The 12,301-nt window shown below is 38.2% G+C and overlaps 1 protein-coding gene across 1 annotated transcript in view; it reads right to left on the bottom strand.

Annotated features, from left to right (window-relative positions):
- The window catches only part of tmem266 (transmembrane protein 266), a 57,939-nt gene that overhangs the window by 6,319 nt on the left and 39,319 nt on the right, over positions 1-12,301 (bottom strand). Inside the window, exons 7-9 of the mRNA XM_057836541.1 lie at positions 10,532-10,588; positions 10,275-10,413; positions 6,862-6,977 (exon numbers count right to left, since the gene is read on the bottom strand). Coding sequence (XP_057692524.1) covers positions 6,862-6,977; positions 10,275-10,413; positions 10,532-10,588 — 312 coding nt within the window. The remainder of the gene's footprint in view (positions 1-6,861; positions 6,978-10,274; positions 10,414-10,531; positions 10,589-12,301) is intronic.

Below are 12,301 nucleotides of genomic sequence, written 5' to 3'. Positions count from 1 at the left end.
TTTGTATCCAATAGGTTATTGATATGCTCCCGCCGAGAATCAATATATCAATATATCATTTTAAAAAATTTCCACTCGACCAAAATTTTCAACTACAATAGTGTCTATGTTAAGTCATTGGGCGCCATTTACGGCACTTGATGACCAATTCATTTTGACTGTCCCAGTTAAAATGAATGCGCCGTCAATGGCACTCAAACATGAGCATTCTAAGCCAATCCTCCCAGTTTAAATGAATAGGACGTCTAGAGTCGTCAATGGCAGCCAATGAGTGAAGAAAGACACTCATTTGTTTAAAAGAATGTTCCAATAATATAGTGTTTTTGTATTTATTTACAGAAATGTTGCACTGAAATATAGTAAATTATTGATAGATTGCTCACGACTCGTGCTGAACGATGTTGAAAAAAACTGACATTGCGATTTTTGGGGGATTTGCGATACAATGCAATATACTATATTGCAATATTAAAACTATAGAATAATTTTCACCAGACTTGAATAGCTCTGTCTATGACCACATTGTATAAGAGATGTCCCGATCACATGATCGGAAATCGTGCCGAACGCGCCATTTTTCAGATGTTCGAAATCAAGTGAAAAGGATTGGTTTTTAATAGGGCTGTCAAACGATTAAACTTTTTAATCGGGTTAATCACAGCTTAAAAATTAATCGTAATTAATCGCAATTCAAACCATCTATAAAATATGCCATATTTTTCTGTAAATTATTGTTGGAAGGGAAAGATAAGACACAAGACGGATATATACTTTCAACATACTGTACATAAGTACTGTATTTGTTTATCATAACAATGAATCAACAACATGGCATTAACATTATTAACATTCTGTTTAAGCGATCCAGAGATAGAAAGACTTGTAGTTCTTAAAAGATAAATGTTAGTACAAGTTATAGAAATTTTATATTAGAACCCCTCTTAATATTTTCGTTTTAATAAAATTTGTAAAATTTTCAATCAAAAAATAAACTAGTAGCCCGCTATTGTTGATGTCAATAATTACACAATGCTCTGGGTGCTTAAGCCCATAAAATCGGTCGCACCCAAGTGCCAGCAGAGGGCGACAAAACTCCAAAAAACACAAGTAACAAGTTGGCATTCCACTGTGCTGTCATTTTAATCTGTTTGAGCGGGGCATGTGCGTTAATTGCCTCAAATATTTTAACGTGATTAATTTAAAAAATTAATTACCGTCCGTTAACGCGACAATTTTGACAGCCCCAGTTAAAACCCCTCTTAATGTTTTCGTTTTGATAAAATTTGTAAAATTTTCAATCAAAAAATAAACTAGTAGCTTGCCATTGTTGATGTCAATAATTACACAATGCTCATGGTGCTTAAACCCATAAAATCAGTTGCACCCAAGCGACAGCAGAGGGCGACAAAACACCAAAAAACACAAGTAACAAGTGGACATGACACTGTGCTGTCATTTTAATCTGTTTGAGCGGGGCCCGTGCGTTAAATGCGTCAAATATTTTAACGTGATTAATTTAAGAAATTAATTACTGCCCGTTAACGCGATAATTTTGACAACCCTAGTTTTTAATAGAAAAATATTTTTATGTTTTTCTGCTTCATGCTCGTATCCAGTATCGGATCGGGACTCGGTATTGGCACATTCTCAAAATCAGATGACTTGGACTCAGATGCAAAAATATGCGATCGGGACATCCCTAATAGTTATATATTGCCGTTTAATCCAGGCTAAGGGGGTTTATTTTTGAATAATCGAGACTGGTGTATATAAAAGGGATCCAGGAAGTCATGTTTAACACAGTTGCTAAATTTATGAAGAAAAGCAAAAGTTTACATTGAAAAAAAAAAAAAATCATTCGCACGTCCAGTGATGGGACTATTGCGCATGTGCACTTTGCGATGGCGATGTTCAAACAATATAATGTTCGGGCTCACCCGCGACAGTGCAAAAAATAAACATTGTTGATTTTTCCGTTTAAAAATAGCTTGCAATCCAATTTAATACAGTAATACCACTAAAGACAAAGTTAACTCGTTCCAGGACCTTGTTTGTAAGTCGAAATGGTTGTATGTCGAGCAGGATTTTCACATAAGAATACATTATAATTCCATTAATTCGTTCCACAGCCCAAAAACCTACGCTAAATCCTTAATAAATACTGCTGGTACTATTACAAACGGCAATTATAAATAGCAAAACAAATAAATTATTAAAAAAAAAAAACGGAATAATAAAATAATAATAAAAATAATTTTTGTAATAATGTAACAAATCGAGTTCTAATGTGGCGGACGTGTTTTGCGTGCTGTACCTGAACACTGACATGACAAAGAAAAAGGTGTGGTTGAGATTTTACTTTCTCTTATAATGTTTTGTTGTTGCTGTCAACTGTGCCGGACAGTAGGCGTGTTGTGTTGCATAAGTTCTGAAATAAATGATAAAAACGTGACGAAGCTGGCGATTTTTTGACGATGTTACCACAATAATAATCGTCACCTTAACTTATAAAGACTGGCAAACGGAGGTCAGAGTAGGACCGTCCAGATCGTAGACAGTCTTCCGCCGTATTGTTGAGCCAGTTCACGGATGCGCACCCCACGCAGGGCCGCCACGCTAGTATTTTTCAATCATTTCCATCTTCATTTCAATGGAAAGCGCCACCTTTTTCCTTTTTTCATCAACTGCACTAACTTTCTTGGAACCTGTGTTGATTTCTCTCACAAGAAAATCCGCCTGCGTCCGTCTGTGGCGCTGTCATGTCGTTGTATTTCGAGCATGTCGTTGGATGTAGAAACAAATGGTGAGTCAAATTTTACGTCGGATGTTGATAAGATCGTGTGTTGAAGTGATCGTATGTCGAGGTACTACTGGATTTGTATTGTGGAATATTGTAGACTGATTTCCTAACCCAAGTATCCCCATATCATGACATAACCGTTATCGTGAGCACTTATTTCACAAATCATATCAGGAGATACCCAAAGGTTCTCACCCCTATTGACTAAAAGTTTTACTCATTGCTTTTCTGTCGTTCTTTTTTTTTTTTTTTTTTTTTTTTTTGTCGTTTTTTAAGAAAGAAAGACACAAAGAAAGAAAGGAAGAAAGAAAAAAAAACGGGGGTTAGGTTCGTTATTTATTGCTTTATTGCTCTCTGCTGGTAACAAACTGTAATTACTAGTTGAGCTCCATTCGTTTTGAACATGGCTTATCAATGCACAATTTGCTAGTTCTTCTAAAAAAAAAAAAAAAGCATATTGTGATGAAGTTAATAATTTTCTGTAATGTACTGATAAACATTAAACTTTCATATATTTTAGATTAATTACACACAACTGAAGTAGTTCAAGCCTTTTATTGTTTTAATATTGATGATTTTGGCAAAAAAAAAGTCAAGGAAAAAAAAAACCCTATCTAAAAAAATTAGCATATTTTATCCGACCAATACAAAAAAGTGTTTTTTAATACAAAAAAAAGTCAACATTTAATTAATTATATCAGCTATGCACTCAATACTTGGTCAGGAATCCTTTTGCAGAAACGACTACTTCAATGCGGCGTGGCATGGAGACAATCAGCCTGTGGCACTGCTGAGGTGTTATGGGGGCCCAGGATGCTTCGTAGGCGGCTTTAAGCTCATCCACAGTGTTAGGTCTGGTGTGTCTCAACTTCCTCTTCACAATATTCCACAGATTCTCTATGGGGTTCAGGTCAGGAGAGTTGGCAGGCCAATTGAGCACAGTAATGCCATGGTCAGTAAACCATTTACCAGTGGTTTTGGCACTGTGAGCAGGTTCCAGGTCATGCTGAAAAATGAAATCTTCATCTCCATAAAGCTTTTCAGCAGATAGAAGCATGAAGTGCTCCAAAATCTCCTGATAGTTAGCTGCATTGACCCTGCCCTTGATAAAACACAGCAGACCAACACCAGCAGCTGACATGGCACCCCAGACCATCACTGACTGTGGGTATTTGACACTGGACTTCAGGCATTTCGGCATTTCCTTCTCCCCAGTCTTCCTCCAAACTCTGGCACCTTCATTTCCAAATGACATGCAAAATTAGCTTTCATCTGAAAAAAGTACTTTGGACCACTGAGCAACAATCCAGTGCTTGCTCTCTGTAGCCTAGGTCGGGCGCTTCTGCCGCTGTTTCAGGTTCAAAAGTGACTAGACCTGGGGAACGTGGCACCTGTAGCCCATTTCCAGCACACACATGTGCACCGTGGCTCTGGATGTTTTTGTACTCCAGCCTCAGTCCACTGTTTCTGCAGGTCACCCAACGTCTGGAATTGGCCTTTCTCCACAATCTTTCTCAGGGTGCGGTCACCTCTTCTGGTTGTGCAGCGTTTCCTGCCACACTTTTTCCTTCCCACAGACTTCCCACTGAGGTGGCTTGATACAGCACTCTGGGAACAGCCTATTTGCTCAGAAATTTATTTCTGTGCCTTAGCCTCTTGCTTGAGGGTTTCAATGATGGCCTTCTGGACGGCAGTCAGGTCGGCAGTCTTGCCCATGATTGTGGTTTTGAGTAATGAACCAGGCTGGGAGTTTTTAAAAGCCTCAGGAAACTTTCGCAGGGGTTTTGAGTTAATTTGTTGATTCAGATGATTAGGTTAGTAGCTTCTTTAGAGTACCTTTTCATGATATGCAAATTTTTTGAGATAGGGATTTTTGGTTTTTCTTGACTTTTTTTTGCCAAAATCATCAATATTAAAACAATAAAAGTCTTGAACTACTTCAGTTGTGTGTAATGAATCTAAAATATATGAAAGTCTAATGTTTATCAGTACATTACAGAAAATAATTAACTTTATCACACTATGCTATTTTTTTTTAGAAGGACTACAGTACAGAGGGGGGTAGAGTAGCCAAAAGTTTGACTCAAGTAAGAGTAGCTTTACTTCAAAATAATATTACTCAAGTAAAAGTAAAAGCAGTCGTCCAAAAGAATGTACTCAAGTACAAGTAAACAGGTATTTGGTGAAAATAATACTCACATTGTGAGTAACTGCTTATATTTTTGTTGGATTTTTTTTTTTCCGTAAACAATGGTATTTTTTTCTGAGCACAAAATTATCCATATGGTCTATTGTTAAAATGACACTGTACAATAATCCATTTCATAACCACATTAAGCCAAAGAATTTGATTTCCCACAAGAAAGAAAAAAAAAATAAACAAATGAAGCATTATTTGTCCAAACAGCATGACTGCCCTCTGGTGGAGAATATAGTTCCGAGTTTGAATAGTGAAGCGCTCCTTCACAGTTCCTATTTTGAAATTAAAAGGTTCATATCTCCGGTTTTCCGCAGTCAATTGGTGCCAAATAAAAACTGGGAGAGAGGTTAAAATCTGCGCTTTCGAATCATGTTGAGGGCATCGCTCTATCAAATCTACAAAATACTTCATTTTTAACGATGCTTTAAAGACACCACATGATTGAGCAGGCTGGCGTGAAGATAGAACGGCAAGCTTGCCTCTGATTGGTATAATGGAGTCATGTGATTATTATTGCGACGTCTCATTGGTGAAATCGCTAGAGCTACCCCGGTAATACACCAGGCACGTCTCTACTCTTATAATTCATCGCTGCCAAAAAAATATCATTAATGTAACGACTGTTGTGTAGCCCAAAGTAGAGTAGGAGTAGGGTTTTTCCTTCACAAATCTACTCAAGTAAAAAGTAAGGCTGTTAAAATTATTGCGTTAACGGGAGGTTATTAATTTTTTATTAATCACGTTAAAATATTTGACGCATTTAACGCACATGCCCTGCTCAAACAGATTAAAATGTCAGCACAGTGTCATGTCCACTTGTTACTTGTGTTTTTTGGTGTTTTGTCGCCCTCTGCTGGCGCTTGGGTGCGACTGATTTTATGGTTTTCAACACCATGAGCACTGTGTAATTATTGACATCAACAATGGCAAGCTACTAGTTTATTTTTTGTTAGAAAATTTTACAAATTTTATTAAAATGAAAACATTAAGAGGGGTTTTAATATAAAATTTCTATAACTTGTACTAACATTTATCTTTTAAGAACTACAAGTCTTTCTATCCATGGATCGCTTTAACAGAATGTTAATAATGTTAATGCCATCTTTTGGATTTATTGTTATAGTAAACAAATACAGTACTTATGTACAGTATGTTGAATGTATACTGTATATCCCTCTTGTGACTTATCTTTCCATTCCAACAACATTACAGAAAAATATGGCATATTTTAGAGATGGTTTGAATTGCGACAAGGCCGGCCCAGCCTATATGCAGACTATGCAGCTGCTTAGGGCCGCTGACGTCTAGGGGGCCCCCAATCTGGCAACCTCATTTCATACGTTGTTAATAGAGCATCATGAAAAATGTGACGCGCATTGCCGTTTATCTATGCAAACATCCATTTACGACAGTTTGCTTTATTTGACTTTTGAGAGTTTTTATACTTGATTACAAGCTTAAAAAATAAAAGTTCTTCCTTAACTTCTTCCTTTTCCTCTTTTAGAAAAAGGTTTGGCGCCATCTAATTAAGTACTGACAATCATTTGGAGTGAGAAGTTTGAAGTATGCAGTGCAACAAAATCTGATTGATATACAAAATATGGAGGTATGGGTTGGATTGCATATATGGGTTTCACAGTACACTGTGACGAAATGGTGGGCCAAAAATATGGGCCCCTTGGCATTATTTTGCTTAGGGCCCCCAAATGGTCTGGCCCTGAATTGCGATTAATTACGATTAATTAATTTTTAAGCTGTGATGAACTCAATTAAAAATTTAATCGTTTAACATCCTTAGTAAAGAGTATAGCTTAGTAAAACTACTGTTAGAAGTACCCACCTCTGACAAGATGTCACTTACCGCCTGCTCCTGGCAGATCTGCGTCAGGCGGTCTAGTTGCTCCTCTCTCACCGCCTTGGCCTTCTCATACTGCTGGATCTCCATCTCCATCTCCACCTTGACTTGCAGCACGTACGCTGCCCCAACAGAAGGCAGAGATATAAAAATAAAAAAATTAAAAAAATAGCCGTGAATGATCATCTTTCAGTGACGGAGATAGACGTCCAATTCATTTTAACTGCGAGGGCTGACAGCGAATCATCATCTTCAGCCAGTTAAAATGGATTAGACGTCTATCACTGTCAGTGGCAGCTCATGTGATGAACACAATTGAAATACAATTTGGAATTGCCATGAAATAATAATTTTTAAAAATCATGTAAGGTGTGGTGACCGGCACTTATATGCCATCTAAATGACGCACATTGTGCAGCTAATTGGAAAACCACAAGGGGGAGCAAGGCCGTTAAAATCAACAATGACTCCCAACAAATATGTTCTGCTCTCCATAATTGGTTTAACAGTTTGCCCTTAGCGACTGCCTCAGTGGAACAAAAACACATTAATTAGGACAGCATAATACCATAAGTCATGTTAAATAAATAAAATAACAAGGAAAGTGACAATTGTGGCAACAAGCTTGAAAGGCGGCCCAAACACACACTGGAGTGGGACCTTATGTTTTGATTATGACGCATTAATTAATAAAAATAATACAACAGCAGCAAAGAGGAATTAGAATTAAGAAAAACAAGCATTGATGACTTTTTTTTTTTTTTTAAATTGTGAATATTTTGAATTGCATCATCTAGGTTTTAATGGTAAGGATTAAAATGATTCCTTGATATAAAATATGAAGGATATTGTTGATTGTTATTTGCACCCTGATAATAAAACTTGTTTACAACTGTATTATTCTTTACAATAAATAAAGATAACAAAAAATATATATATATTTCTTGACTGACCGGTTTGGATCAATGACTGTCAATTTTTAGTTTTAGCATTTGTTTATTTCTAATCATAATTGTTCCTACTATTGTATTTTATGATTTTATTATTATATTTTAAAATTATTACGCTTTTATACATGTGTATTTACAGTACCTGACAAAAGTCTTGTCGCTTGCATACACATGGACCTGAAGTGTCCCTCTACTAAATTTGTAATCAATATATATATATATTTTTTTATAAGAAATGGATCATTTTAATCCCAACAGGTTTTGGAATAACATTTCGGTGCCAAACAAAACTGTAGAAATGTGTTCTGATGTTTACAGCTTGGTAAAGGCCATTCAGTCACTTTTTGCAAAGACATAGGTCATGTCGCTATGTCAAATGATGCACACAATCCCAGGTTAGAGCTTCACATGTTACCAATAATGAATCAATGAACTCTCAGGTGTGTATAAAAAGAACCCCAGTGCACTAGACTGCCACATCAACTGCAACCTGACCTCTGACAAGATGCCTAAGATTCCTTCTGAGACTAAAGTGTTAATTATCAAGAGCCTGAAGACCAGATCCAAAGATATGAACAGACTGGAGACATTTTTGACATGCCAAGGTCAGGCAGACCCCACAAGACAACTGCTCGGGAGGACCGGTTGTTGGCTGGAAAATCCAAAGCCAGCCCTTTTTCCACTGCAGCAGTCACCTGAAGTCCCTGTGTCAACCAGAACAGTCTGTCGAATTCTGTCTAGAAATGGCCTCCATGGTCGAATCAGTGCCCAGAAACCAGCATTAAACAAAAGACAATTAAAAAACCGTGTGGCATTTGCCAAGGCCCACAGCCTGTCAAAAGGATGGATGCTGGAAAAGTGGCAAAAGGTGGATTTTCTAGATGAATCTTCCATTGAATTACACCACAGTCGCCGCAAATATTGCAGGAGACCTACTGGAGCCTGCATGGATCAGAGATTCACTCAGAAAACAGTCAAGTTTGGTGGTGGCAAAATCATGGTCTGGTGTTACATCCAGTATGGGGGTGTGCAAGAAATCTGCAGGGTGGAAGGCAACATAAATAGTCTGAAATATCAACAAATCCTAGCTGCCTCTTACATTCCTAACCATAAAAAGGAACAAATTCTGTAGCAGGATGGTGCTCCATCGCATACTTCAATCTCTACCTCAAAGTTCCTCAAGGCAAAGAAGCTCAAGGTCCTCCAGGACTGGCCAGCCCGGTCACCAGACATGAACATCATTGAGCATGTCTGGGGTTGGATGAAAGAGGAAGCATGGAAGACGAAAGCCAAGAATGTTGAACTCTGGGAGGCATCTCAAAACTTTCTTTGATGTCCCTGATGACTTCCTCAATAAATTGTATGAATCCTTGCCGGACCGCATGGATGCAGTCCTTCAAGCCCATGGAAGTCATACAAAATATTAAGTTTGGATCTCACGGCACCGCTACTTAATTCGCTTATGTTATGTAACATATTTTTGCATTTGATGTACATTTTTTGTTCAATTTTCACACTACTTTCTGTAGGCTGTAGGCGACAAAACTTTTTTCTTGCCAATATTTGACCTTTATGTCTTCATTAAATCTAATTTTCAGTGAAACAAATATATTTTTGTACATTCAACATCATTTGGAAGGGTCTTAGCTTTCATATGAGCCATTTCTGAAACCAATTGAATAATTAAAAGCCAGGTTATTAGCAATCTTCTCGACAAAATGGATAAGCGACAAGACTTTTGTCAGGGACTGTATTTAAAATATTAATTAATATGATAATGTTATCTAACATTTTAATGTTATTTGTGTGTTTGTGAAGCTCTCTGGGATAAGTTTTGCAAGCAAGATGGTACGTCCCGATTCATTGATTCATCTTGCAAACCTAAACTGTCCAACCACTTCCCCGGTCATCTGATGCCAATCAGGAGGAGGTGGAGGGAGCTGCAGACGTGACCAGGAGGCGACTATCTGATTGAATGTCGGAGTGCAAAGCGGTTCTTGTAGATAGTTAAATTTCCCAAGTTTAGTCTGAAATACAATTAATTTCCTCATTAAAAGAGGAGCAAAGAACTTCAATAAAAGCTTTTTTGACAAGAAACAATGATTTTGTGACTGTGACAAGTAGAGCCATCATCCAATTAGCAATCGCCTATAAGGTGTTTTTAAGCTTCCTCCCATGAAACAGGTCTCAATTCGATCTTTCCCATGATATGCATGTAGAATATGTAGAATATATTTGTAGCGGATATATGGTACAACCAATTTGGCACGCCAGGTTACGCTGTGATCTTTTTGATCCTATAAACCTGACTTATACAGAGGGCCTCCACTAAAAATGTGTAAAAAAGACATTCAAGTTTCATTTTTACTTTTTAAGTTTTGACATATGGTGGCACCCCACCCAGCAGTCCCACTCACACAAATTACACATCCCAGAAACTACAACAGTGCAGAGAGAACCCCCACTTACCGTCAATGACCCTTTTGACCCTCCAGATGCGCAGTGTGATGATGAGGCCAATGGCGTCCCATGGGCTGCTGGGGCCGTTGGCCACGGTGGAGGCCACCATAGGGGCCAGCGAGAGGACGATGACGGCTCCGTCGAACACCTTAGGGGACAAGAAATAAAAAAACACACTTAACCACATTGAGTTTTGTCATTGAGGCAATGTCACTGCAGTAAAGGAAGCCCCTGAGGCGGGACTAATAGCACCCACGGGAGCTTACCTCCACTTTGTTCTCAATGTAATCCCATATCCCCAGGACCACGATCCTGAAAACGGTCTGAGGGGGGGCAGAGGATGGAGACAGAGAGAAGGTGACACTGTCGCTAAAATGCAAGAAAACAAGCAGAGCCGATCTAAACCGCCGCGCGACAGTGGAGCTTGGCAGCAGTGCATTCTGGGTCGTAACTCCCAATAAAAGACCAAGGTGGTGGCATTTACTGCCGCTGTGCTCATGGCTTCATTCCTTGCCGCCGACCTGCTAATGAATTCAAATGTTAGCGTCAAGTCTGAGGAAGACAAACGTCTAGGGCTGTAAAGGAAACACTGATCAATAATTGAACAGCTGAAAAAGACTGCGCCGTACGTGTGGGACAAAATCAATACACTGCAGGTCAATATCAATATTTGTTTAAAATATGCATTGGTAGGCAAGTCGTTAACAATTCTGCCTCAAGGTTATCAACAAATTGACACTGAAACATCATCATTCATTGCCAGTCAATGTGTTAACAGATATGATTGTACTGTAGATGAGGGGTCTAAATCCTGCGGCCCGGGGGTCAATTACGGACTGCAGAAATATATTTTGCCGAACATCAAATTGTAGTATCAGTGTTTCACTCGTGTATTTTGCAAGCGGCATTAAAATAAATATTTTTTTTTTGTGAAAAAAATTGTATTAATGTATTTTAAAAAAAAAAGAATAATGACCATATAATAAAATAACATTCACAGTGAAAAACCATCGTTTGTGCTACTACAGGCTGTCCTCTACTGGCTAACTCATAAACTACAGGTAATACAGGCACCAATAAGTTCATGTGCTGTGTATGGAGATACTCCACTGACAAATTCTTAACGTACACGCTGCCCTATACTGGCTAACTCCTGACTAAAATTCCGCAATTAATTAATCAGCCCAGATACAAAAAAATGAAAAAATCTGTCTCCAAGTATCAATATAAAGTGACCCATGCTCCATAGCTACCAAGTTTCAAGACAATCCTTTCACAAATGACGGAGGAATAGGACTTCAAAGTTAGTGTCCACAAAAACAAGATCAAGAAGAACAACAACAACCTGTGTGGTGAATTAACAGGCTTTAAGTCTTCAATCATTATTTAAAGCAGCACTTGGTAACTTTTCAGTTATGGCCAATTTTAGCGATGCCGGTGGACAAAGGTGGTAGCGTTTTGCCTTAAAGAAGACTGTTTCTCAAGAGGACCAGCGCACACTCGCACATTATTGTAAAATCATGATCTCCCGGATTAAACGTTATTTCTGTTTCCAGCGGCTGTGTGAAGGATGGATAGTAATACCGTAATGAATCCAGTAGTGGCTAAACAATTGCATATGACGGTTAGCAACCGTGTGGCTTAGTGCTGCTGAAACCTATCCTAAACTATCCTATTATCCCTGGTAGCCTCGCTTTTTTTTTCTCCTCGGACAAAACTTTTTGTATCTTTTTTTGTTGCTCTGCCATCTTTGCAGAATTTGCATCGACTTCTGTCTTTAAAATTAAAAGAAGTGACGTATGTCGTAAAGCAGTTGGCATATTTGTAGTTTTTTGTGTGGCAGGGTTCCTGCCACCCTCCTCAAAGTTAATTAGTGCCGGTGAAAGCGATACATATCCCCTCGAAATCTATAAAAGGTGTCGTTCAACTAGTTGTCAGTCGACATATCATCGCAAATGTTATGAAAATATTTTATAAAGGTTGAAAAGTCACCTACTGTTGCTTTAACCCATTCTAAAAACAAAATACAATTATTG

This window comes from Corythoichthys intestinalis, chromosome 5 (genome assembly GCF_030265065.1).
Source record: "Corythoichthys intestinalis isolate RoL2023-P3 chromosome 5, ASM3026506v1, whole genome shotgun sequence".
NCBI lineage: Eukaryota > Metazoa > Chordata > Actinopteri > Syngnathiformes > Syngnathidae > Corythoichthys > Corythoichthys intestinalis.
Note: the sequence above shows the minus strand (reverse complement) of the source record. Positions and strands in the feature narration are given on the sequence as shown.